Below are 27,541 nucleotides of genomic sequence, written 5' to 3'. Positions count from 1 at the left end.
CTGATCAATATCTAGTCCATAATGAATACATGCATTAAACCAGATGTATTATTTTATGCATGAACTATATATTCATTTTGATTATGCACCAGTCAATTGTAACCACGCCCCCCCCACCCCCAGGTCAGGGGGTATACCGCGGATAGTCGGGGAAATGGGCCGTGTTTTAACCTTCCACGTGGACCCGCAGTGCCGGGTGAATGCGCGGTGGTTTTGTCTTCCAGCCAAATATAGCGGGGAATGTGCCTTACATAGAGTCCCTTGGGTGCGGGAGCATTTGGCGGGGATGTTACCAGCAGGCCGTCTCCGCAGGGTAAAACTTTACCCGGGCTTGGCTAGGTCGAGAGTCAAAGTCCCCGCTATTCCTCGGACCTGAGGGGGGGGGGGGGGGCGTGGTTACAACTGACTGGTGCATTAACTACTAGTGTACTGTCGTATCCATTTACTGAGTGCTCCTGGTATAGAAGTTCAAGGACATCTAAACATTTAAATGCGGAAATACTTCGATATTTAAATAAATATCTTTTCTGAAAAAAGAACATGCAATGTAACAACACGAATCCATTTCTTGTTGTTTTGACAGTACTGCGCGCCTTCTTTACGCGGATTAAAAATGGTGTTAATTGCCGGCGACCTCATCACATTTCGTATACAGTATTCTTACTACTATTAAGGATGTATATCTCGTAGCTTGCCGGAGAAGGCCGAGTTGTTACGACTTGGCCGAAGTGTTCGGAATGTTTTCAATAAGTTTCGAGAAGCCAGGCAGAAACGACGTAAACCCTACGGCTCACCCAGCCACCCAATGAGAGCGACCGACGGACAGTTATGAGTGTTTATGTGGTCTATTTTGGATCTTTCCGGAGAAGGCCGGGTTGTTAGGGTTGACGCCCACGTGTTTTCGCGCATGCGCTTTGTTTAATATTCGTCACGTATTCGGTTACTAGGATAGCGGCCGTGAATGTGTGAGTTTTCATTTTTTAAACACAATTCAACAACTTTTCAGATCAGCATCACATTATATGTGTAATCAGAGACATCAAGAAATGAAAAACCATATTTAGTGAGTTTAATATTTGAAAATCATGTTTCATTTTACCTATTTTTCATGATCCTGTTTCGACCTGTTTAATACGATGTTAACTGCTTTCGTTTTACGTGTATGTATACTGCTCAAACCTTGAAAGTCAGAAGTGTTCGGAATGTTTTCAATAAGTTTCGAGAAGCCAGGCAGAAACGACGTAAACCCTACGGCTCACCCAGCCACCCAATGAGAGCGACTGACGGCCAATTATGAGTGTTTATGTGGTCTATTTTGAATCTTGCCGGAGAAGGCCGGGTTGTTAGGGTTGACGCCAGTGTATTCGCGCATGCGCTTTGTTTAATATTCGTCACGTATTCGGTTACTAGGATAGCAGCCGTGAATGTGAGTTTTCATTTTTTTTAAACACAATCCAACAACTTTTCAGATCTGCATCACATTATATGTGTAATCAGAGACATTCCGAAATGAAAAACCATATTTAGTGAGTTTAATATTTGAAAATCATGTTTCATTTTACCTATTTTTCATGATCCTGTTTCGACCTGTTTTATAGGCTGTTAACTGCTTTCGTTTTACGTGTATGTATACTGCTCAAACCTTGAAAGTCCATTAAGACCTCCAAATAAACAATTAGGTATAGATAATTATACATACTGGTTAAAGAGTAGGAAAATGATAGATAAGTCATTTATAAAGGGAATACGGCTTAGAGTTAACAAAATACTTTATGATTATATCGCACACAATTATGGATTCTACTGGTTTTAATACTGTACTCATTCATCCATAACGGTTGCACAAATGTGATGAATATATTAAATAAGGCTTGATTATCATACATGTAGTTACATTGTACATATATTATACGAATTGTCATTCTATATGACAAAAGTATTGCATTTCGGTTTAATTTATGTTTAATGTTATGGGTTTTTTATATTAGGAAACCATTTCTTTCATTCACCTTTGTGATAAACCATCTTAATTGGTATCCCAGTGCAAACCTATATATAGGCTGTGAATCATAGAAACACATAATCATCAATTTGATGTATGATTATTTAGATATTAACACTGACTGTGAGAGTTCAAAGGCTGTAGGCATGTAAAGGGTGATTTGACTTTTTTTAGATCACCTGAGTACAAAAAAATGCCTTCAAATTCACATTTACATTATGATTTTATGAACGTTTTTAAATAAAACAGTCTTTTAATTTGCAGAAATAAAACTTCATACAATTAACACGCTATGTCCTTAATATTGCAACACATTTTGTCTTCGCCAGGATGGCTTCTATTCTAATTGACCGTTGGAACAATTTCGTCAAAAACAACAACAAAGTCTTTCATTTCCGAAGACGTCTTATTTATGGCTCCCTTATTTAAATATACATGTACATGAAACACATGCATATAAATTAACGGGTTCATAGCGGCGCAACGCAGTGTCTCTTTGGAAGCAAAACAATTATTATTTTCATGTCTGCGTAATTATAATCAGCGTTTTATCTTCTCAGTAAATAAATAATATTAGTTTTTAAATAGCAATGTAACTGTAGAATATATTTAGTTTGTGTTTAATTAGTGCCTACCAGTTTTGGAATTACGTATGGCGTTGCCATTTTAGGATTTCTAAGATCTTGTCGTGTAAGAATGTAAATGGTTGAGTGATCAAAAATATAAGATATCCACTGGTGGTGGTGTTAGTAGTTTATACTCCGGGTCCCGGCGTGAGCATATCGAAGAGTCCCAGAGTGACAGTTCAAACACCGCACACCTATCCTGGACAGAACCAGTACTGGCTGCCTTCACCTCTGCAAGGAACTGACAACTTCTGTACATGCCAGGGGCAGTGGTACAGTGCGAATGGTCGTAGAAAGGATTTCATAACCAATCACAACAGAAGTGACCTGGTCCGCCAGATATCCGTGCTGCCAGATTGCGCCGCCTTATATACTCGACAGTCGGTTTGGATTTTAGGAATTAGGAATTCTGAGCAATTAAAAAGTCTTTAGGAAATTACCAGCCAATGGCATCGCAATCTCATTAAAATCAGATCCCCAATACACGCTTCACGACGTTACGCTATGTACATAACGTAATGAAATGAAGTGAACGTCACGATATGATTTTAATGAGATTGATGGCATCGGTGCTTGGAATTCCTAACCCTAGAAGGCAGTACTTCGGTCGAGCAAACAACAACAATTTTATGCATAAATAACGAGTTCAACATACAAATATTAACAAAGGGCAGTAACTGTCGTCATGGAAATATCAATTTAATGCTTTGTGACCTTGGTTCATTTGCAAAAGTCACAATCAAAATAATTTTCATAACCTTGGACTTCGGAGTTAGGAACGCGCGGATGTTACAAAATAGTTCAAATACATATCAGTTCAGAGTAATGCATCATGTGATGCATCTGTTGAATTACGATTTGCTATTAACAAATAACATTGTAAGACAGTTTAAAATTACATTAAAAGTTATAAATAACATTCATGTTCTGAAAATGAACCGATGTATCATACCGCACTTGCAAGTTCCCAGGTCTCAAAATGGCGGAAATGACAGTTCCATGACAAATTTAGGAATTCCTAAAATCGGTAACTACTTCGAATAAACGTTATTTCACAAGATAAACTATGAATGATTACTTGCATACACTTGCATTATACAGGGTTCTCAAAATGAACCGGCAGCCGGCCTATTTGACTGGTTAAAACCAGAAATCGTCCGGTTAGAATTGTTGTAGAAACCATAAGGTCATATTCTTTTCTGACCTATTTTAATACTGATTATCTATTCTTACTTCGGCGTATGTAAAAGTCTTCAGATTCGAAATCGTATTGGTAAGAATTCTCCGTAATTCGCGCATGCGCTGTTACGGTTACCTGTTAAAAGAAAACATTGTCGATGTCAAAAAAAGAACATAGACACCCCAATAAAAGTGGCAAAATTACAAACATCAGATTTACGCGACCATCTGCTAAAAATAGATGTTTTGCTACGATGAACACTCGATATCTTCTTAATAGCCGCGATTGCAGATGGGTGTAATCGGTCCAAACACTTGGTAGATCACAGGAGACACATTTTGCTGACTGTATAATGCAAATAATTTGAATATTGTTCGCCGAGTTTATTTTTTTCCTCGTCAGAATTAAAACTTACTTTTTACTAATGTAATGATTAGGCTTTGCGTATACACAGGCAGGTTTTAAGACACATTTCATTAATCGTTACAATAATTAATCCGCAATAATCAATTGTTATTTATTTCGCCTAATGCAAGTCCCATCCCATCACAAACACCTGCGAAAGGATAACTAATTAACACATGTATTGCAATGTGTCTGAATGTCGGCTGCAGATCAAACGATACACTATCGGACGTCAGAGCACGAGCACACCACATTTTTCCGTTTGACATGCAGCCGACATGTACGACATATTTCAATACATGTTTTAATACGGTAAAATAAACTTGAGATTAAAGTCGCGTGGCAATGTATTGTATTTAAATCTCTCAGTCGAATACCGTATGATCCCATTTTACTCTAGGCTAGTTAACCATCTACAGTGTTTACCGCGTCTGCGTCTAGATTGTAAGATTACCGGAAAAATTATAGTCAATAATCGTCATGTGAGAAACTTCAAATCACGGCCGAAATAATTGAATTCACTGAAAATATGAATGATAGGATTCGCAAAATATGTATGTATGTCCGAATTATAAGTGTTTTTTTTAATTATTTTTTTTTCCGGGGGTGGGGGGGATTCCCTCGGGCCCCCCTAGTAGGCCTGTTACAAATTCAATTTGGCCTGTTCAACTCAAACATTTTGAGAACCCTGATTATATTATATTATTTGTGGATTAACATGTATACATAGTGTTTATGAGAATGAAACAGCAATTAAAGATGCACTTTTGCAGAGTCAAAATGTCAATGCAGTAATTTATTACAATATTTTTTAACATAATCGCATTTACTATTAATTATTCTAACATCAGGGCTCGACATTAACCACTGCCCGATTGCCCGGGGCAAGTGATTTTTGCAGACGGGCAGTAGTTTTTAGAATCTACCTGCCCGATCGGGCAGTAACAAAAAACTCGTCATAGTGGCCACATTTCGGGTAAAAAATAGTAGTCCGTACTCTCCTTCTTGGAGAGTATTTATCAAACCGAAACTAATGCACTCATTGGTTGTTGACTCGAAAAATCGGGTCAAACGGAGCTCCTCTGACATTTTCATTCGAAACTACGATGGCGAAGACTGCTGAATATTTTCCGATAGAGCTCGAGTAATTCCGTCTAGATCCGTTGGCCAATCGCGTGAGCTGCACCAAATCCATATAGCTAGCATTCCAGTTAATGCCCTCACAATGTACACAATTGGTGTTTTGACAGTCGACACTGTCAAGTTTTTTTAATGTTTCAAACGAAAAAAGGCTAAGTCATCCGAGAAAAAGACCAGCTATGAAAATAAACCAAAACGACGCTGGGTCGAGTCTTGGGGGAACAATCTTCCTGGACTCAGACACAGCGATTTTTGGCTATTTTTCGGACTGCTCCAATTTTCGGATGCTCGGTTTTTGGAACTTTACGATTTCACTTTACATTGCGATAAATTGTAATTTACTTCTAAACAAATGTAAGATTACAAGGCTAAGATAATAAGAGGTTGACTGTTCGTTCTTATAATTCAATTTTATTTCATCCTTAATAATTTGAATGTATGTGCTATTAGTTACAAATTTCATGACATAGGGTTAGGGTTTCAAATACAGCAAGCCCTGATGTGCTTGCCCGAATGGATTTTTTACTTGCCCAATTTTTTTGGGCTCATTTTGTTGTTATATGGAAATGGGTTTTGATGTGAAGTATAACAACAAAATGAGCCCAAAAAAATTGGGCAAGTAAAAAATCCATTCGGTCAAGTGAAAATGGCTAGGTGGTTGCCCGAAGGGCAACCAAGTATTAGAATAAGCGTCAAGCCCTGAACATGTCATCAAATGTCATGTCAAAAAGTAGGAAGGGAGATTCTTTATTTCCTCTAATATGAAGAGACATTAGTCTAAAATAATAGACGTGTTATACGGGATTCTTCCAATCCCTAACGTCTAAACGGGAATGTGCAAAAAACGGGGTGTTTTAAAAATATTGAAATTGTTTTAAGTGAAGTATTTTATGGTTGAAATTGATCATAAAGAGTTATATTCATATTTTACCATGTAAGTGAAATGTTATTTTGCACTAAACAAGCATTAAGTGCATTAAAACAAGTTGTTTACCTTTCCAATAAAACGAAAGTTGACTGACACAGACAACAATTATGCGAAGGGGAACAACTCGATACAATCATAATAGCTCGGCCTCCTCCGACAAAGCTTTGAGATAGACCTCGTTATACAATCGTAACAACTCGGCCATGGCCAAAATGTTCCGAGCAATTTAAAACTGTGCCCTAAAGCCTTGCAGGTGCCCTTCATGTATATATCGTTATGTTTTGACAGAATGAAATGAAAAAAAGCGGTCAAACTCATTATTTTAAGTTGGATATTTATTTTTTTTGTGTACGGAACTAATATAAAATAACATTATCTGGTAATATTTCTTGTTTTTATGATATTTTATAGACGCTATATGCTTTAACCCGGAATCCTGATCGGAACAACTACCCACTTTTGATACTAAACAATATGTACGTGAAGGATTTGCCATATCAAAAATCTAAAAAAAATCATATCCCGGAACAACCTATTTTCGACCACAACCTATTTTCGACCGCCTCCTGAAAATGGGTAAAACACTTCTATTTTGCGTCACTTCCGGTAAAAATAAGCTCCAATTGTTAACCATAACAGTAGAACTGTCAGAAAACTTCATTTGAAAAAGAATGGGAATGGTGGTGTTAAAAAAACTTAAGTTATACTTGAAACAACACCAATTTGTCATTTTAAATTAATGCCAAATTAGACCCTTCGTTTAAAATGATTTCACATGTAAAATACTTCTTTAAAATCGTGTTGTTTTTGTTTGCCAGATCCTACATATCTACCAAAGCCTAAAACCTATGCCCTATTGTTTTCTTAGTATAGTGCACAACATTAAAAGCGCATCAAAATATGGTATGTTGCTTATTCTAAAATTAATGAAATTCATCTACAGGTAACTATATTGAATTGCATTTGGGAGCTCAGTTACCATAAAATTATACATATTGCAGCCTAGGCAGGTCATATGAGGCTCATTCAGAGTTGGACCAGTGATAACAGGGTTCATGATGGATGAATTTATCATTTTGTACCCATGTGAAAGCCATCATGCATTCCTTTGCCTCTCTTGTGGTGATAAGTAACCAAAAAGTGACTGTATGGCAAATATGTAAATATTTAATTACTTTTTTTAAATTAAAATACATAAAACAGTTTAAACAAGTTATACAAATTAAAATAAAAAATGTTGTGCACAAACGTTTGTTGCGAAGTATAGTTAAAGGTCATGGTCGAAGGCATGTTGTATCTAGGTCAAATACAACATGTGACAGCCGCCATTTTGGATTCAAAATGTAAACAACAGACGATTGAAACAGATTATATTTTTTTGTTTTTTGAAAGATGAATGATTGCTTTAAATGGTACACACAAACATTTATTTTTTATTATCACTTATTAATGATAAAAATGTAAATAATCCTTAGGCGGTCGAAAACCCGTTATTCCGGGATATACTGCTCAAACCTTGAAAGTCATTATTCCATTACACCTCCAAATAAACAATTACCAGTAGGCGAGTAGTTCTCGGACACTTTTAGAGGTTTTATCGATAAAGTATCCTTATTTTAAAAGATATAGGATATTCCAATTTTTATAACAAACTTCAGCTCTTCTTCTGTTGAAATAATGCAAAATCAATTTAAATTGAACAATTTATGTTCATTCTCATAGGCTCCGAATGTGGTGCTCAAAAGGGGGTTAAATTTCAGTTTGACAGAAGTAGTTCTCGGACACTCCCTTAAATGATCAACAAAACCGGGAAACATGCGCTGAAGTGATTTTTATCAAACCAGTACTTAATATATATCTTATTATTTTTCATTAAAAACTAATCTAATTGTACATATATGTATTACATAAACCATGAAGCTCATAAAAATGAAATAAATGGTATCTATTTTTAGCACATGTGTAATGTAAACGCTTGACTTAACATGAATATTTTCGTAAATGCAGAATGTCGTCTGCGTCAAAAAAGGAAGTATACCGAACTAATAGTTAACCTAACTGTTGCCCGTATTTTAAGTTGTGCTTTTTGCGCATGCACACTAAAATTGTGATTCCCAGCGGAGGTAAAATGTTATTTTGTAAACAACTGGAAACTTTTGAAATTTAACGTCTAATAATCCTTACCTGATGAAAAGATTTGGTACCTGCTGAAACTTTTCAAACACCTGATTGATTTAAATCAGGTGCTTGATATGTAACTTCCAAATTGAGACGAAAATCGCGAGTGTCCGAGAACTACTAGTGTCCGAGAACTACTCGCCTACTGGTACATATGTATATACATACTGGTTAAAGAGGGGGAAAATAATAGATAAGTTATTAAAGGGAAAAAGGCTTAGAATTAACGAAATACGTTCTGATTATATCGCATAGATTCTACTGTACTCATTCATCCATAACGGTTGCACAAATATCATGAAAAGATGAAATTGGACTTGTTTATCATACATGTAGTTATACATATATATATTAAACGAATTGTCATTCTTTATGACAAAAGTATTGCATTTTGGTTCAATTTTTGTTTTATATTGTTTGTATAGTAGGTAACCAGCCTTTCTATTATTAATGCACCAGTCAAATGTAACTACGGCCCCCAGGTCCGGGGGTATACCGGGGAAATAGGCCGTGTTTTTACCTTTCAGGTGGCCCCGCAGTGCCGGGTGAATGCGGTGGTTTTGTCTTCGCTTTAAATATAAATGGGCCTTACCTAGGGTCGCTGGGGTGCGGGGACATTTGGCGAGGAATTTACCATCTGTTCCTCCCCGCAGAGCGGGGGATTTTAGCCGGGGTTGGCTGGACCGAAAGTCAAAGTCCCCGCTATTCCCTGCACCTGGGGGCCGTAATTACAATTGACTGGTGCATAAGCTTTGTGAAAAATCATCTTGGTAGTGGACTATCCCATCGCATACTTATTGATAGGCTGTGAATCATAGTAACACATAATCATCAATTTGGTGTATGATCATTATTTAGATATTAACAGTGACTCTGTGAGCTAAAAGGCCGTACTGTACCTTATTTTTAACACAATCACATTAATTATTCTAACATGTCATGTAGAAAAGTAAAGAGAGATTCTTTTTCCTCCGATATGAAGACACATGACACATGATAATCAGAACATATACAAAGAAACATACAGTCTTATAGAACAAAACTTTACGTAAATGTTATACAACAAACATATAAATCAGGTAAGAAGGATAACTATAAATATAATGAATAATACTGTATTATAACAATGCATCTACACATGTACTGAAAAAAAGTGAATGAAGCATAGTTTTATAATTATGTCTCCCCCTCTCTGGGGGAGACATATTGTTTTTGCCCTGTCCGTCAGTCCGGTAGTCCGTCAGTCCGTCAGTCCGTCCGTACGTCACACTTCGTTTCCGATCGATAACTGGAAAACCGCATGACCTAGGATCACCAAACTTGGTAGGGAGGTTGGTCATGAGGTGTAGAAGATCCCTATTGTTTTTGGGGTCACTAGGTCAAAGGTCAAGGTCGCGGCGACCCCCAATGTAAAAAACATTTCCGCTCAATATCTTGACAATGGTTTGACCTAGGTTCACAAAACTTGGTAGGGAGGTTGGTCATGAGGTGTAGAAGATCCCTATTGTTTTTGGGGTCACTAGGTCAAAGGTCAAGGTCGCGGCGACCCCCAATGTAAAAAACATTTCCGCTCAATATCTTGAGAATGGTTTGACCTAGGTTCACCAAACTTGGTAGGGAGGTTGGTCGTGAGGTGTAGAGGATCCCTATTGTTTTTGGGGTCACTAGGTCAAAGGTCAAGGTTGCGGCGACCCCCAATGTAAAAAACATTTCCGCTCAATATCTTGAGAATGGTTTGACCTAGTTTCATTTACCTTATCTGCTGATACCTGATACTACTATATATTATAGGCTGTAGGCCTGCATGGGAGTCGAACCTCCTACCCATAGATTGATAGTCAAGTGCGGTACCACTAGACCACGGATCAGCATCAATACTGGTTTCTGCCCAGGAAACGGACCCGGGAGTGATTCTATGAGCTTAACTTTCATCACAATCGAGCTAAAATAAATTTGTATATACTAATCGAACCTGCGATTGGAGGTCGAAATTATATTTTTGCCCAATGGGATGGCAGTATTTTTAGCTCACCTGTCACTTTGTGACAAGGTGAGCTTTTGTGATCGCCTTTTGTCCGTCGTGCGTCGTCCGTCAACAATTTACTTAAAAGACATCTCCTCCTTAACCGCTGGGCCAATATTAATAAAACTTCATAGGGATGTTCCTTGGGTGGTCTTCTATCAAAGTTGTTCAAAGAATTCAATTCCATGCAGAACTCTGGTTGCCATGGCAACCAAAATGAAAAGCTTTAAAAATCTTCTTCTCCCAAACCACAAGGCTTAGGCCGTTGATATATGGTAGGTAGGATCACCAAATGGTCCTCTACCAAGATTTTTCAAATTATGGCCCTTGGGTCAAAATTGGCCCCGCCCAGGGGGGTCATGGGTTTTCTCTATATGTTTATAGTGAAAACTTAAAAAATCTTCTCCTCTGAACTTATTTGGTCTAGAGCTTAGATATTTGGCATGATTCATCGTCTAGTGGACCTCTGCAAAGTTTGTTCAAATTATGGCCCTGGGGTCAAAATTGGCCCCGCCCCGGGGGGTCATGGGTATTCTCCATGTTTATAGTTAAAACTTCAAAAATCTTCTCCTCTTAACTTACTTGGAGTAGAGCTTAGATATTTGGCATGATTCATCGTCTAGTGGACCTTTACAAAGATTGTTTAAATTATGGCCTTGGGGTCAAAATTGGCCCCGCCCCGGGGGGTCATGGGTTTTCTCTATATGTTTATAGTGAAAACTTCAAAAATCTTCTCCTTTGAACTTACTTGGACTAGAGCTTAGATATTTGGCATGATTCATCGTCTAGTGGACCTCTACAAAGATTGTTCTAATTATGGCCTTGGGGTCAAAATTGGCCCCGCCCCGGGGGGTTATGGGTATACTTGATATGTTTATAGTTAAAACTTCAAAAATCTTCTCCTCTTAACTTACTTGGACTAGAGCTTAGATATTTGGCATGATTCATCGTCTAGTGGACCTCTACAAAGATTGTTCAAATTATGGCCCTGTGGTCAAAATTGGCCCCGCCCCCGGGGGGTCATGTGTTTTCTCTTTATGTTTATAGTAAAAAAAATCAAAAATTTCCTCTGAACTTACGTTGCTTAGAGCTTAGATATTTGGCATGATTCATCGTCTAGTGGACCTCTACAAAGATTGTTCAAATTATGGCCTTGGGGTCAAAATTGGCCCCGCCCCGGGGGGTTAGGGTATTCTCCATATGTTTATAGTTAAAACTTCAAAAATCTTCTCCTCTGAACTTACTTGGACTACAGCTTAGATATTTGGCATGATTCATCGTCTAGTGGACCTCTACAAAGATTGTTCAAATTATGGCCTTGGGGTCAAAATTGGCCCCGCCCCCTTGGGGGGTCATGGGTTTTCTCTATATGTTTATAGTGAAAACTTCAAAAATCATCTCCTCTGAAGTTACGTGGCTTAGAGCTTAGATATTTGGCATGATTCATCGTCTAGTGGACCTCTACAAAGTTTGTTCAAATTATGGCCCTGGGGTCAAAATTGGCCACAAAAACCTTAACTACTTTGAACCATCCAGATTTCTTATCAAACCAATGTGCAATATATGACGGGTGAGCGATTCAGGGCCATTTGGCCCTCTTGTTAAAATCTGCATTACATTCACTTAAGTAAATTAGCAGTCAGCTGTTATAGGAGCTGAACCAGTAGATAAAATATTCTCTCGAATACTAAGCTGATTTAAAGCTGCACTCTCACAGATTGAACGTTTTGTCAACTTTTTTATTTGTTGTCTTGGAATGAGCCAATTTTTGCGAAAATGCATAAAAAACAGTTATATAAGACTGCTGACAAAAATTAGATCATAGATTTTTATATTTCAGTTAAAAAAATGATTTTTTATGCATTTTTCTTAAACCGTAAGTAACGGTTTAAACCATAAAACATTAGTTTTCGAGCGGAAATATAAAAATCTATGATCCAATTTTTTGTCAGCAATCTTATATCATTGGTTTGCAGATATTTACGCAAAAAATGCTGTTTCCAAGACAAAAAAAAGAGTTGTAAAATGGTAAATATGTGAGAGGGCAGCTTTAAGGGTTATGTCAGTATGTATTTAGGCAAAAAAAAAAAAATGTCTTGTTTCTGGTCACATGCCTCAAAAAAAACAGGGTCGGTAGGTAGGTGTTTTTTTTTTTGTTTTTTTTTATTCAAACCTTTGGAATGAAATAGTATAGCATTTGAAAAATGATGAAATATTGTCTGCCAATACAACATCATCAAATATGGCTTAAAGGAAACTGGACACAAGTTTATAACCATATTTATGTATCTATTAGTTTAACAGAACAACAACAGCACTATTACATGACAAGAAGCAACAAGTCCAAGAATAGAATTTGAAATAATCTCAAGAAACAATTGTCATTCTTTGTCAGAAAACAAATATAAACATAGATGGAAGAAACCGTAATACTGGGTATTTAAACATCACAGAGACAAAATATCATTTTATTAGATTCAGTGATTTATGCAATGCATAAAACTATGTCTGTGATAACCTTTAGCTGTAAAAAATGATGTCTTTGTTCTGATCATATTCACACACATACACACACACACACATATATGAAAATAATAATAAAATGACACGTGTTTATATGAATAAATCTATAAACATTTTCACCTGTTCATTATTCATTCAAGACTTCCCCATGTCCCAACCCCATAGACCAATTTATCAAGGTATATATATATATATATGCATTCATAGCCAAAACAGTGAAAACTTAGATCTGTAACATACTATGTTAAGCAAACAGATTTGACCCTGATCAGACAGCTCATTGAGATGTCTTATCAGGGTCTACTCTGTGTGCAAAGGCATGCATTATTTTGCCTTAATTCGTCCGATTCAAATAAACCTTGTATATGTGTATAGATAGTCTTTTGAATTACGAAAATGTCGGTGCCAAAACTGTCATTCTCGGTCGAGGCATTATTTGTTTTACGATGGCCCTTTTACTATATCTAAACAACCATACAACTTACCGAACATTTAGCTTCAAGTCGGACATTTTCTCGCTCGCCATGTAAATCGATGAAAAGACTTTTTATTGTTGTTTGCGAATGGGCAACTTTAATGACACTACAACCGTCGAAGTGCGAACATTTGTCTATTTTTATGGCTATCAAATGCGTAACAGACGTCGTCTGCGCAGGGTCAGCCATCTTCGACACGGCCGTATAAAAAACACGTCACGAATATAATATTACTGTCGGATAGCGCGGTTTACTCTTCGGCGCCGGGACCGGGAATCCCGGCTCACTTTACGCTAATTATAAAAAACGGTCTTTACGCTATAAAAAAAAAACGGTCGGGGGGTAAAAAGTAGGGTCGGTCGGATGACCAGAAACAAGACATTTTTTTATTTGGCCTTACCAAAATAAAGAGTTTTGCGACTGCATCGCATTAAATTGATTATTTTGGTAAAAAATATAATAACTGTGAACCATTACAAAGGTTATAACTTAAAAATACTTTTATGCTGTATATTATATAATAATTTTAACCCCCTACCGATTTCACTGTAGGGGAAGTCCGTCCGAATATCATGCACATCATTTTATTTTATTGTTCGACAACCAGTGAAAATGTTACTTAGACTCAATCTTTACATATGTAACTAAAAAGTGTTTAAAAACTTGATATGTCGAACGCACCAGACAATAATGTGGTTGCCATGGCAACAAAAAGAATCAATTTACTACACATGAAAAGGGTCCTATTATAACAGCAAAAATGTCATCCTAAGATTATAAAATCTGCTTTGTATAGCACCTATGATACATTTGGCTGCTATAGCAGTGAATACACCAATCTCTTAACTGGATCTTTGCCCTGTTGTATAATGAAGTATTAAAACTTGGTCCATGTAATATAATATGCGGATAGAGGGCAATAGGATATTATGCAGGCCAATAATATTTTTAATTTACGTCGTGAAAAATGAGGTTGCTATTTCAACACTTTTTTAAAGCTGCACTCCCACAGATTGAACGTTTTGACAACTTTTTTTTTATTGTTTTGGAACGAGCCAATTTATATGAAATGAATGGAAACCAGTGATATACGTCTACGACTGCTGACAAAAATCAGATCGCAGATTTTCATAGTTTAGTTAAAAAAACCTGACATTTTATGCATTTTTCTTAACCTGTTAGTAACTCTTTTAGCCATTTGATTATTTTCGATGGAAATATGAAAATCTGCGATCTGATCTTTTGTCAGCAGTCTAATACCATTTGTTTGCAGATATTTATGCAAAAACATGGCTCATTCCGAGACAATAATAAATAAGTTGGCAAACAGTAAATTTGTGAGAGTGCAGCTCTTATTTTAATGCTAGTAATTATACCCCCACAAACGAAGTTTGAGGGGGTATATAGGAGTGAGCTTGTCGGTCGGTCGTTCTGTCGGTCGGTCTGTCGGTTTTCATGGTTTCCGGACGATAACTCATGAAAGGCTTGACAGATTTGAAAATTTTTTGGTACACAGGTGTAACATCAGAAGATACAGGTCAAGTTCGATATTGGGGCTGGTGGGGCCAAGGTCAAGGTCACTGTTACTAAAAAAAGAAAAACGGTTTCCGGACGATAACTCATGAAAGGCTAAACGGATTTGAACAATTTTTGGTACAACATCAGAAGATACAGATCAAGTTCGATATTGGGGCTGGTGGGGTCAAGGTCACTGTTACTAAAAATAGAAAAAATGGTTTCCGGACGATAACTCATGAAAGGCTTGACAGATTTGAACATTTTTTGGTACACAGGTGTAACATCAGAATATACAGGTCAAGTTCGATAGATCCTTCAAAAACTAAATGAGCAAATATTTTTGACACTTGGAAAGATGAACAAACAAAACAAATCCAGCATGCTTCATTTGAACCAGATGCCAGTGGAATACCAGCAGAACTTAAGTATGGCATATTTGCCACAGTAGTGCTTACTACAAATATTGACCTGTCAGATGGACTTGTTAATTAGGCTACAGGAACAGTCCCGGGATTTATTCCCAGGTGGATAAGGATGCATTCAAGCCCAAATATGTACTTGTAAAATTTGATGATGATCCAGGGTTCGACACTAACGGTAGTCAGGTAGTCCGAGACTACCAGTTTTGTGCTCGGACTACAAGAAATTTTAAGTCAATAGTCCGTCGGACTACTAGAAAAAGTAAATATGACATCAGGTAATTGAGCATAAAATATTTATTACGTTTAAACTTGCGTAAAACGTGTTGTTAAAATTTTAAAAAAGTATCACTGGTAAATACTCATTCTAAAGCATTCGGAGCTCCTCGGCCATTTTATCGAAAACAACCTCGGATGTATTTGGACGGTTTACATACTCGAAAAGTGGTACGTTTAAGTCCGCTGCAAGTAGATCGCGTAGTAATTTTATTTAGCAGTTAAACTTTGTGACTTAACTCTTGGGATTCTTAGTTATGTTTGCAATAATACAATTCAATGGCAATCAATTTCGACTTTGATCAATAAATACAACTCTAAAACACTACATTTAATTTATGATATAATTCATAATTTTACGAACTACTTCAACTGATGTACCTGCATACATCCGAGGTTGTTTTTGAAAAAAATGGCCGAGGAGTTCCGAATGATTCTAAAGTTTGCCGAAGATGGCCGAGCAGTTCCGGACAACCTGGACTGATAGGCGAGTTTCGCGCGCAATTCGTATAGCCTTTTGATCAATATTTAAACCAGTCTGTATAATGTCTTTATTTAGAATGGGAAAAACCATTTTGCACTGTATGGTGTGTTTTAATCGTCAGATACGTGAAAGTCTGCCAGTGTCAGCGAGGTAGATTTGGGTTTAAAATGAGGTAGAATTTCGAGATCCCTTGCATTTTCAGTCAGAAACAATGATAGATACAATGTTAGCAAAAACTTGATGGTTGTTACTATTTTTAGATTTTCTGAAAATATGTCATGGTTATTTTTTCGTCTATTGTCAAATGTCGGTGTTTTGATAAAGCAGACAGAAGGAACATTATGTATGGCTTGTAAAATATTTTAACTGGCTTTTAAAAGAGCAGCTTAAAAAATAATCATACTGCTCATAAATGTCTAATTCAGTGTAAGTGCAGACGACGGCAAAAATTGTGTGCGTTAATTTTCGCGCCAAAATGTCGTAACATTTTATACATTGAAGTTAGGGCCAATAACAATTCTTATCAACTCCCAATTAATTAATAACATTTTGGAAATTAATTTCATTATACTTTTAAAGCATTATTGTATGTCGTTTTAATAGATTAACAAAGACTACTGAATAGTAGGATGCCAATATCAAATAGTGCTGACCAGTAGGATGTCTGTCATTTGTGCCGTAACTTAGCAACGATCTCGGTCGAGGTGTCAATTGATTTATTGCAACATTTTCCTGAAAGTGACAGATTATGGGGTATTTTAGCATGGTTTTTAGATTTTTATTCTGGGGTATTTTAGCATGATTTTTAGACTTTTTAAGGTTTTAAAATTGTATGGCCAAACATTGTTTTGAAGAATGTGGAAATTTTAAGATTGAGACAGATAAGAAACATGATAAATCAAAGGGTTATACTGACAATGTTTTTAAGGAGAAGTCTAACAAAACACTGAAGGAATCCGTTGCAGGCTTGCAATTTTTTTTGGACTATCAGAATTTTTGCTGGACTACCTGGATTTTAGATCCAGTAGTCCGAGGGACTACCTTGTGAAAAATGTTAGTGTCTAACCCTGTGATCGTGTTGGAAGAAAAGCTCGTGAATGCTCTAGATGTCTTATTCCAGAAGAGATCAGCTAGAGCATCAGCTAGTTTTTCTTGTCAGCAGTGTAACTTCTAAATTACTCAACAGATTTAAATAAAACAATACATGCATGATAAAAGAAGATGCAGTGTGCAGTAACCTTGGAGTTATGGCCTCTTTTGAAAGGAATGGTTTGCCATTCCTGTGTCCAGGCGGCATTTGGGGGTATTCGTCACTCCTGTGACAGCTCTAGTTTCAATTTGTTTAAGAATCCGAAGGGGACTTTTGTAATGTAAGTAATACTCAGTGACTTGTTTCTTTTACCAGGTATTGAATAAGATCTAATGGCAAAACAATGGCCTCATATAGAGAATTATTAAAGGAGAAGGAAGCCCAGAACTGGGTAAAGGCTGCCCTCGCCCTCAACATCACCAAGGACGGATTACAAGATTTTCTGGAGGATGTACTGACATGCGTTCACCAGGACATCTATAGCACCGTTAGAACATCCAAGGGTCTTCCACCCGGGGCAGCATGTGCACATTGTTTCACAGAAAACGTGTTGAAGTGCCCAACTCGTGGGATATGCACCAGTACTAGAAACTGTAGATTTCATAACTATCCTCAAAAACTGTATGCTCCTTGTCCAAATGGGATTTGTGAAGGCGTCCGTGATGAAATAGTCAAACATCACAGGTTTTCGGGACCATCATGGAAGAATACGAATGCCGACAAATGGAGCACCATTCCCTGGGAGATAGGCAAGTGTTTCCTGCCTCCCGATGGCTACAAGACCGTGTCCTCCATCAAAGACAGTGACTTTAACGGAGTGATCAGCGTCATGATAAATTGCGAGGATTTCAAAACCAAACTGTCATTTAACGTTGCGACACAGCAAAATTTATTAACAGAGGTAAACATATTAATCACACTATGATCATATTATACGATTCCGTTGACTTTTTAAAGCTGCACTCTCACAGATTGACAGTTTTGGCGTTTATTATATTTTTATCTCAAATTCAGCTGATTTCGCACATCAATACATTTAATTCAGTGCCGAGAAACTCATTTTTTACTAACGCTTTTTCCATACAATATCTCACTATATTATCATTATATCACTGGTTTCCAGACATTAACGCAAACATTGGCTCATTCCCAGACAAAATATAAAAAATGTCTTTACGGCCAATTTGTGAGAAGGCCGGTTTAAAGAATGTTCGTTATTAATGCAGATTTTTTAGTATTATAAGTATATATATATATAAGTTCCCATGTATACTCATTTAAAACCATGGCAACCATTACAAATACGCTATATAATTGATAATTTCGTACATTTGCGACTTATGACATAAACCAAGGAGTCTTAACGTGCATGTACACGTTTCTTCACATTGAATGCATTTCAATTTGTGCCATGTTCACCACAACTACAAGCTATGTTAGACAATACTTATTTCAAACATAACATTTAAGGTTCGAGACATTGGTCGATGCGTACGCCACTCCAATGACCAGAGAGTCAAGGACACAGAACTAGTGGACTTCCTGTTCAAGCTACGCACCCTGCTGGAGGATAAGACTGACCTAGCAAGCAGACCCGAGGCACAACACGCCGTGGAACAGCTTAAAAAGGTACAAATTTACATGATAGCAGACTAAACGCATTATACAGGTATGACTTTACAAGAGAGATGACAAAATTGAACTAGCATACCAGCCTTAGGCACGACACGCCGTGGAACAGATTAAACAGGTATGGCTTTACAAGATAGATGACGCAACTGAACTAGCATACCGACCCAAGGCACGACTCGCTATGGAACACATTATACAGGTATGACTTTACAAGAGAGATGACAAAATTGAATTAGCATACCGGCCCTAGGCACGACACGCTGTGGAACAGATTAAACAGGTATGGCTTTACAAGAAAGATGACGCAACTGAACTAGCATACCGACCCAAGGCACAGCACGCCATGGAACAGATTAAACAGGTATGACGTTACAAGAGAGATGACAAAATTGAACAAGCATACCGGCCCTAGGCACGACACGCAGTGGAACAGATTAATAGGTATGGCTTTACAAGAGAGATGACAAAACTGAACTAGCATACCGGCCCTAGGCACGACACGCCGTGGAACAGATTAAACAGGTATAACTTTACAAGAGAGAGATGACAAAATTGAACTAGCATTCCGGACCTAGGCACGACACGCCGTGGAACAGATTAAACAAGTATGGTTTTACAAGATAGATGACGCAACTGAATTAGCATACCGGACCTAGGCACCACATGCCGTGGAACACATTATAAATACAAGTTGACTGTATGCGATAGATGACACAGATGAACTAGCATACCAATGCAAGGCACCACAATCAGTGGAACAGATTAAACAGGTATGGCTTTACATGATAGATGACACAGCTGAACTAGCATACCGGCCCAAGGCATCTCATTCCTTTGAACAGATTAAAATGGTTTGACTTAACATGATAGATGACACAGCTGAACTAGCATACCGACCCTAGTCACAACACGCAGTGGAACAGATTAAACAGGTGTGACTTTACATGATAGATGACTCAACTGAACTAGCATACCGACCCTAGGCACAACACGCAGTGGAACAGATTAAACAGGTGTGACTTTACATGATAGATGACTCAACTGAACTAGCATACCGGCCCTGGGCACAACATGCCGTGGAACAGATTAAACAGGTGTGACTTTACATGATAGTTGACACAGCTGAACTAACATATACCGGCCCATAGCACCACATTCCATGGAACAGATTAAACAGGTGTGACTTTACATGATAGATGACACAGCTGAACTAGCATACCGGCCCATAGCACCACATTCCGTGGAACAGATTAAACAGGTGTGACTTTACATGATAGATGACACAGCTGAACTAGCATACCAGCCCATAGCACCACATTCAGTGGAACAGATTAAACAGGTGTGCCGTTACATGATAGATGACACAGCTGAACTAGCATACCGACCCATAGCACCACATTCCGTGGAACAGATTAAACAGGTGTGACTTTACATGATAGATGACACAGCTGAACTAGCATACCAGCCCATAGCACCACATTCAGTGGAACAGATTAAACAGGTGTGACGTTACATGATAGATGACACAGCTGAACTAGCATACCGACCCATAGCACCACATTCCGTGGAACAGATTAAACAGATGTGACTTTACATGATAGTTGACACAGCTGAATTAGCATACCGGCCCATAGCACCACATTCCGTGGAACAGATTAAACAGATGTGACCTTACATGATAGATGACACAGCTGAACTAGCATACCGGCCCATAGCACCACATTCCGTGGAACAGATTAAACAGATGTGACTTTACATGATAGATGACACAGCTGAACTAGCATACCGGCCCATAGCACCACATTCCGTGGAACAGATTAAACAGATGTGACCTTACATGATAGATGACACAGCTGAACTAGCATACCGGCCCATAGCACCACATTCCGTGGAACAGATTAAACAGATGTGACCTTACATGATAGATGACACAGCTGAACTAGCATACCGGCCCATAGCACCACATTCCGTGGAACAGATTAAACAGGTGTGACTTTACATGATAGATGACACAGCTGAACTAGCATACCGATGTAATTCACAACACGCCACAGAACAGGTATGAGATTAAGGGTATGAGTTAATGTTTACTTTTTTGTATTAAATTCGGTCGATGCGTGTAGAAATACATAGTAACTTGCTGAAAGAGTGCTTTTAAATTGTAACATAACTTTACTGCCAACTTATGCGCATGTGTGCACCCGGAATTGACTTATTATGTTATGGGACACAATTAAACTAGCATACCCTAAGCTAAAAAACCCGTAGAAGTGCTTCACCAGGTATGAACTTATATCCTAGAGTACATAACGAAACTGTCATACCGACTCGAGGGTACGAGGCCGTGAAACAACTGATAAAAGGTATGAGTGCAGTGTCCTTTTTTGTATCAGATTCGATAAACTCGTGCAAAGATATTTCTGTACTCTTGTGTAAGAGGAGCAATTGCGAATTATATCGAGTGGACAACCTTTTGTGCGGATCAGGTATGCGTATATTGAATGCAATTAAGAATAGTATGGTTTAACCTCGTCACCGGACTTGACCTTGTACCTTATCAGATCAACAGACATTAGTATAGGTGGGGGCCCCAATTCGACCTTGCACTTAATTATATCAACGGACTTGACTGTAGGTGGGGTCACTATTTGACCGTGCACTTAATAATATCAACAGACTTTAGTGTATGTGGGAGTCCTTATTTGATCCACTTAATAAGATCACCGGACTTAAGTGTAGGTGGGGGTCCCTATTTGATCCACTTAATTAGATCACCTGACTTTAGTGAAGGTGGGGTCTCTATTTGACCGTGCACTTAATTAGATCACCTGACTTTAGTGTAGGCGGGGTCTCTATTTGACCGTGCACTTAATTAGATCACCTGACTTTAGTGTAGGCGGGGTCTCTATTTGACCGTGCACTTAATTAGATCACCTGACTTTAGTGTAGGTCGGGGCCCTATTTGACCGTGCACTGGACTTTTGTGAAGGTGGGGTCCCTATTTCACCCTCCACTTAATTAGATCAACAAACTTTAGTGTTGGTCGGGGCCCTATTTGATCCACCTTATTAAATCACCAGACTTTAGTGTAGGTGGGGGTCCGTATATTACCTTGCACCTAATTAGAGCACCTTACTTTAGTGTAGGTGGGGGTCCATATTTTACCTTGCACTTAATTAGATCACCGGACTTTAGTGAAGGTTTGGGCCCTATTTGATCCACCTTATTAGATCACCGGACTTTAGTGTAGGTCCCTATTTAACCTTGCACCTAATTAGATCACCGGACTTCAGTGTAGGTCCCTATTTAACCTTGCACCTAATTAGATCACCGGATTTTAGTGTAGGTCCCTATTTAACCTTGCACCTAATTAGATCACCGGACTTCAGTGAAGATGGGGGTCCCTATTTGACTGTGCACCTAATTAGATCACCTGACTTTAGTGTAAGTGTGGGTCCCTATTTGACCTTGCTCCTAATTAGATCACCTGACTTTGGTGTAGGTGGGTCCCCTATTTGACCATGTACCTAATTAGATCACCGGACTTAAGTGTAGGTGGGAGTCCCTATTTGACCTTATTAGAAGCGAGACCAAACCAAGGTAGCGTACCAATGGGTCACGACCGTTACAGACCCATGACACAAATCGTCAACTGGTCTGAACCCTCCCACGTCTTAAACGAACGAAGTGGTGGCCTCGAAATTATTAAGTCGTGGCAACAACATGCAAGTCGTGGGAACGAGTAATTTGGTCGTGATCACGAGATAAGAAATAGTTTTATTTACACATTCTACAAAATTCTAATATTGTAAAATTGTTTTCCGTTAAAATTTTGTCATTATATTATTTTACAAAATAGCCTTTCAATAATGGGATGCTTAATGTCTTGATCTGTTTTGTTGACAGCTGCAAACAGACGATTTCAAGCTCAGTGCTGAGAACGAAGGGGAGATATTGAAGGAAGGTAAGAGACGTTTTTGATCAAATTGACGTATATGGATGATACTGTGTGTATGGTGGCTTATGTAAAGAGCTAGCTTAGGGCTGTGATGAGAAGTAGGGTGTAGGTCACTGTGTCTAAGAAAGAAACATGGTTTCCGCCCACTAACTTTCGTTAAGGAAGTTAGATAGTGTTGAAACTCTGTATTTCTAGCACACCGGATAGGCATTTTCGGTGACGTCAGCCGTGCTGGAATAATAACATCTGTCATTTGTCCCGTTCAGGATAGAAAAATCCGACGCGAGGGCACCTGCGTTGCCAGGTAACGAGGCTTGCCGAGTTATCTGGCAACGCAGCGTGCCCGAGGGTCGGAACCCTTAAAAGACGTGATATCGAAGGAACTTATTGACGTATGCGGTGAATACAGCTTATTTCGCGTCATGACGTCAGTAAACATCATCGACGCGCTGTTTGGTGAAATGTACAAAAACGCGCTTTCTTATGTATTTTCTTGACAAAAAATGTAATTAAAGTTATGCAAGAAAAAATATCTTATCATGTGTGGCCGTTCTGGATAGAAAAATCCGACCCTCGGGCACGCTGCGTAGCCGGTAACTCGGCAAGCCTCGTTACCTGGCAACGCAGGTGCCCTCGGGTCGGATTTTTCTATCCGGAACGGGAACACATGACAGATATTATTATTCCAGTACGGCTGAATTCACCGGAAATGCCTATCCGGTGTGCTAGAATAGAAGTTTCTTGCATACCGGACGTGTGTTTCCGGTCATGTGACCAGTGCTGGAAAAAAATATCTTACATACCCCATGTAAGATGAGTCACGCGCAACAACGCGCCACTTCTTATTTCATTTATTGTATGGTTTATGAAAAATATATTTGCCATTTTAATAAAGCGCAATCAAATATATATGTTTGCAAGAATTTAAATTAATATTGAAAATAATTAATCGTTAAGAACGCTATTTTAGCTATAAAAATATTACGCTCTATGACGTCAGTAAACAACGTGGCACGCGCTTTTTGGTGTAATTGTACAAAAGTTAAAATTGATAAATTTAGATATGCAAGAAAATATTTTAATCATGTATTTCCGGTCTGGATACAAAAATCCGACCCGAGGGCACCTGCGTTGCCAGGTAACGAGGCTTGCCGAGTAACCGTCCACGCAGCGTGCCCGAGGGTCGGAAATTCGATCCGGACCGGAAACACATGCTTGATATTTTTTCTTGCATATCTATATAGCTATCAATTTGTGGAAACATTGAGGTAGAAAACGAGCTTTTGTGCATTTCACCAAAAAGCGCTTGCAACGTTGTTTATGTCTTGTGATAATGCTGCTTCTTAACTTCTGCAACAAGCGCCTTATGACAATGCTGTTACTAATCTTCTGTACTAAGCGTCTTGTAATATTGCTGCCTCTTATCTTCTGTACCAAGCGTTTTGTGACAATGCTGTTACTTATCTTCTGTACCAAACGTCTTGGTTAAGGCTGCTACTTATCTTCTGCAACAAGCGTCTTGTGATAATGCTGCTTCTAATCTTTTGTTCCGGGCCTCCTGTTAAAGGCTGATACTTATTTTTTGCAACAGACGTCTTTTTATAATTCTTCTTCAAATCTTCTGCATCAAGGCTCTTGTGATATTGCTGATTTTTATCTTTTGTACCAAGGCCTAAAAAAAAAAATACATTTGGTTCGGGTTACCCGACCCTACCTACGGAATAGGCGCCGACCCTACCGTTTTTATAGTCAGTTTGAAAAAAAAAATGAAAAACTAAAAAAAAAAAAAAAAATTCGTTTTTTTTTTAATTGCTTTTTAATATTAAGTTTAAACCTTAAATGCTTGTACAGAAGATAGCTTTAACACCATTCTCCAATGATGAAAATTATATTCTTATATAAAACCTAATAAAAAAATAAAAAAAAGCCTACCTACCCTACCTATTTTTTTTAAGGATGTAACCCTAACCAAACAATTATTTTTTTTAGGCCCAAGCGTCTTATCAAAAAACTGATTCCTGTTTCCTCACCAAGTGTTTTAAAATAATGCATACGTATCTATTTTTAACCTTTGTTTTAAATGTTATATTTTTCCATTACTACAGGACTGCGACTACGTTTGGCAAACCATTACCGAACCACTTTGGCCGACATGCCGATATCTCCCATTCTTGGAGAAAAGAACGCCAAACTCGACAAATTCTACGTGGCACCGAAAATTGTGGAGAAAAATCATAGAAAAATCGGCAAAAATGACAAGGAAGGAAGCGGTAAAGATGTTGTAAAAATTTCAGATGTTTTCCTAGGAAAAGGTCAGTTGCTCAGAAATGTTTTCCTTGTTGGGGAACCGGGAAACGGAAAATCCACATTCTCGGTAATGTGTGCCCTGGAATGGACCCACCAGTATTTACCAGCGGAGGAAAACGTCGGTATTAAAACACGCTATGTCGACCCAGAATTCTTCAAAGAGTTTGCATTTTTGTTCCATGTCACCCTACGAGATGCAGGTAAAACGTGTGATCTAGCACAAATGATCAAGGATCAACTTATACGTAAAATCTACCACGAGATGGATGCCGATGATGGCTTCCGGCTATTGCAGACGGTGCTGGAAAGTGAGAAATGTTTAATTATAGCTGACGGCCTCGACGAATGGACCCATCCGGAAAACGTAAACTGTACCTGCAAAACTGAGGAAAAAGTCACCCCTTTCCGAAATTCGGCCAACAAGGCCACACTCCTCACGACAACGCGTCCCTGGCGAATGTCACAGTTTAGAGTGCAGGATTCAAAGATCGACAAATATCTTGAAATAGAAGGAGCTGCAGACACAAAGCAACTCGTGGAAAATATCATCAACATTCTTAATGAGGATTCTGAGGATGAACGGACACCAGAGGCTTTCATGGACATGGTGTCAGCGAAAGGTCTTGAAGGATTATTGTCAGCACCTATCAGTATCACCCAGCTCGTGTGCCTGTGGTTCGAGGGCAAATCGTTAACCGATTCAAAATGTGACATTTATGCTGGCGTGATAAACATGCTATCATGTAGACTTAGTGATATGCAAAGCGGGATTAAAATTCCGAAAATTGAACTGCCATCTGTATTAAAGGAACACGAATGCTTCGTGCAAAATCCCATGGTTTACCTTGCGCTGGCAAAGTTAGCATACACAACTTTGTATTCAGAGTGCAGAGATTCGTCTGTTGTTTTCAGCAACAAAACAGTCGACGATTTGTTAAGCCGGAAGCAGGTTGAATTTGCATTGAAGTCAGGCTTACTCACAGAGAAGAAATCCAACTCATTGATCAAGAGATCATCTCACTTTTCATTCTTTCATAAAACACTTCAAGAGTTTTTAGCGGCTCTTCATTTATGTTTGAATGAAAACGACTACAGTCAGCTATCAAACAAGTACGAACAAGATAATAAGGAAAATATCTTGGGAGATGTTTCTCAGACATTTATTTTCATATGTGGAATGAAGCCCGAGCTCGGTGTACAAATGTCTTCATGGATCAATAGTTCTATACCACCATACCAACCACCAATCTACAATAGAGAGGCTGTACTACATCAGCGCCTGATTCTCTCCGGACAACGTGAAGCCAGGGCGAACAACTATGGTGACATACCGCTCTATCTCGCACACTTCGAGATTGATAGTAACAGGGATGTCGTAGTGTTAAAAAAGCTGATGATGATAAACAAGGAACGTATTCAGTCGCTAGACATCCGTAGATACAATGATCAAATTAATGGTGAAATGCTGCAGGAGGTGATCACATCCTCCTCCGACTCCCTCAAAGTAGTGTCACTGTGGAGACGTGATGGGCAGTATGACCTGTCCCAGTGTCACAGGCTGGAATATCTGAGTATACTGGGAGACAATACAACACGTGTGCAGGTTGATCCAACACATATTACAAAATGCTTCTTACATGATGTATCATCGAATGTTGAAATGTGCATATTTAGATTATTTAAACACGATCAAAGGTGGAGTAAACTACAACGTGTTGAGTTAAATAGCGTTAAGAATGTCCAGTTACTTGTGGATACACTACCAAGTCTCCCTCAGTTACAACGCCTTGAGATATGGGGTGCAGATCTAGGTGAGCTCCACCTCCTCCCTCCAGCCTCCATCACCGATATTACACTTGGGCGTGTGACAATGACAGCGGAGGCGGTGCGGAGTCTGATAGAGACGATGAAGAACATACCACACACCATTACATGCGACATGGATGAGTGCACGGTGGAACCTGCCAGTGAGATGAAAGACATCCGAGAACATATTGGCAGTTCGCCGTCATTCCAGGTTCTCGAGTTTGACGATACGTGGAGCCCGTTTTTTGACATGAGTGAAGGGCTTGATTTCAAATTCACTAAAATGTGAACAATAAGTTAAATGTTAGCATCGATTATGGGAATTCATATTTGATGAAAAACAGTGAAACAATCAATGTGGAAGTGTCATTCTATTTATAGAAATATATGTTACTTTTCCACGAACTAATTATCATCAACCACTTTCTATGTGTATTCAATTAATTTGATTTATGTTGTGTATTTGCATGCATCCTAAAATAGATTTAACTGTACACAGCAATGTCGTTGTGGCTGGTGGTATTAAACATATCGAACTTGGATGAAAACTTTCTTTTTTTTAATTATAAC

The 27,541-nt window shown here is 38.4% G+C and overlaps 1 protein-coding gene across 4 annotated transcripts; it reads left to right on the top strand.

The window, feature by feature from the left end:
- Window positions 1-870: 870 nt before the first annotated feature.
- Window positions 871-27,541, top strand: LOC128203316 (uncharacterized). Of its 4 annotated transcripts, none has more exons than XM_052904683.1 (5): window positions 871-965; window positions 17,584-18,169; window positions 18,739-18,897; window positions 22,807-22,864; window positions 24,964-27,541. In XM_052904683.1, the coding sequence occupies exons 2-5, from the start codon at window positions 17,612-17,614 to the stop codon at window positions 27,258-27,260; spliced, it is 3,072 nt and encodes a 1,023-aa protein (XP_052760643.1). In that variant the 5' UTR covers window positions 871-965; window positions 17,584-17,611; the 3' UTR covers window positions 27,261-27,541. The 4 variants fall into 4 exon arrangements, with proteins under 4 accessions (XP_052760643.1, XP_052760644.1, XP_052760642.1 ...); XM_052904684.1 differs by lacking the exon at window positions 871-965 and adding an exon at window positions 997-1,063; XM_052904682.1 differs by lacking the exon at window positions 871-965 and adding an exon at window positions 1,200-1,426.

Source organism: Mya arenaria, chromosome 9, assembly GCF_026914265.1.
Source record: "Mya arenaria isolate MELC-2E11 chromosome 9, ASM2691426v1".
Classification (NCBI taxonomy): Eukaryota; Metazoa; Mollusca; class Bivalvia; order Myida; family Myidae; genus Mya; species Mya arenaria.
This window is presented reverse-complemented; position numbering and strand designations above follow the sequence as displayed.

Bases quoted from the DNA above. Each gene is read 5' to 3' on its own strand.
- LOC128203316 (XM_052904683.1), top strand. From the start codon at position 17,612: ATGGCCTCATATAGAGAATTATTAAAGGAGAAGGAAGCCCAGAACTGG. The intron at 18,170-18,738 runs GTAAACATATTA...ATAACATTTAAG, and splicing joins AGCAAAATTTATTAACAGAG to GTTCGAGACATTGGTCGATG. The intron at 18,898-22,806 runs GTACAAATTTAC...TTTTGTTGACAG, and splicing joins CCGTGGAACAGCTTAAAAAG to CTGCAAACAGACGATTTCAA.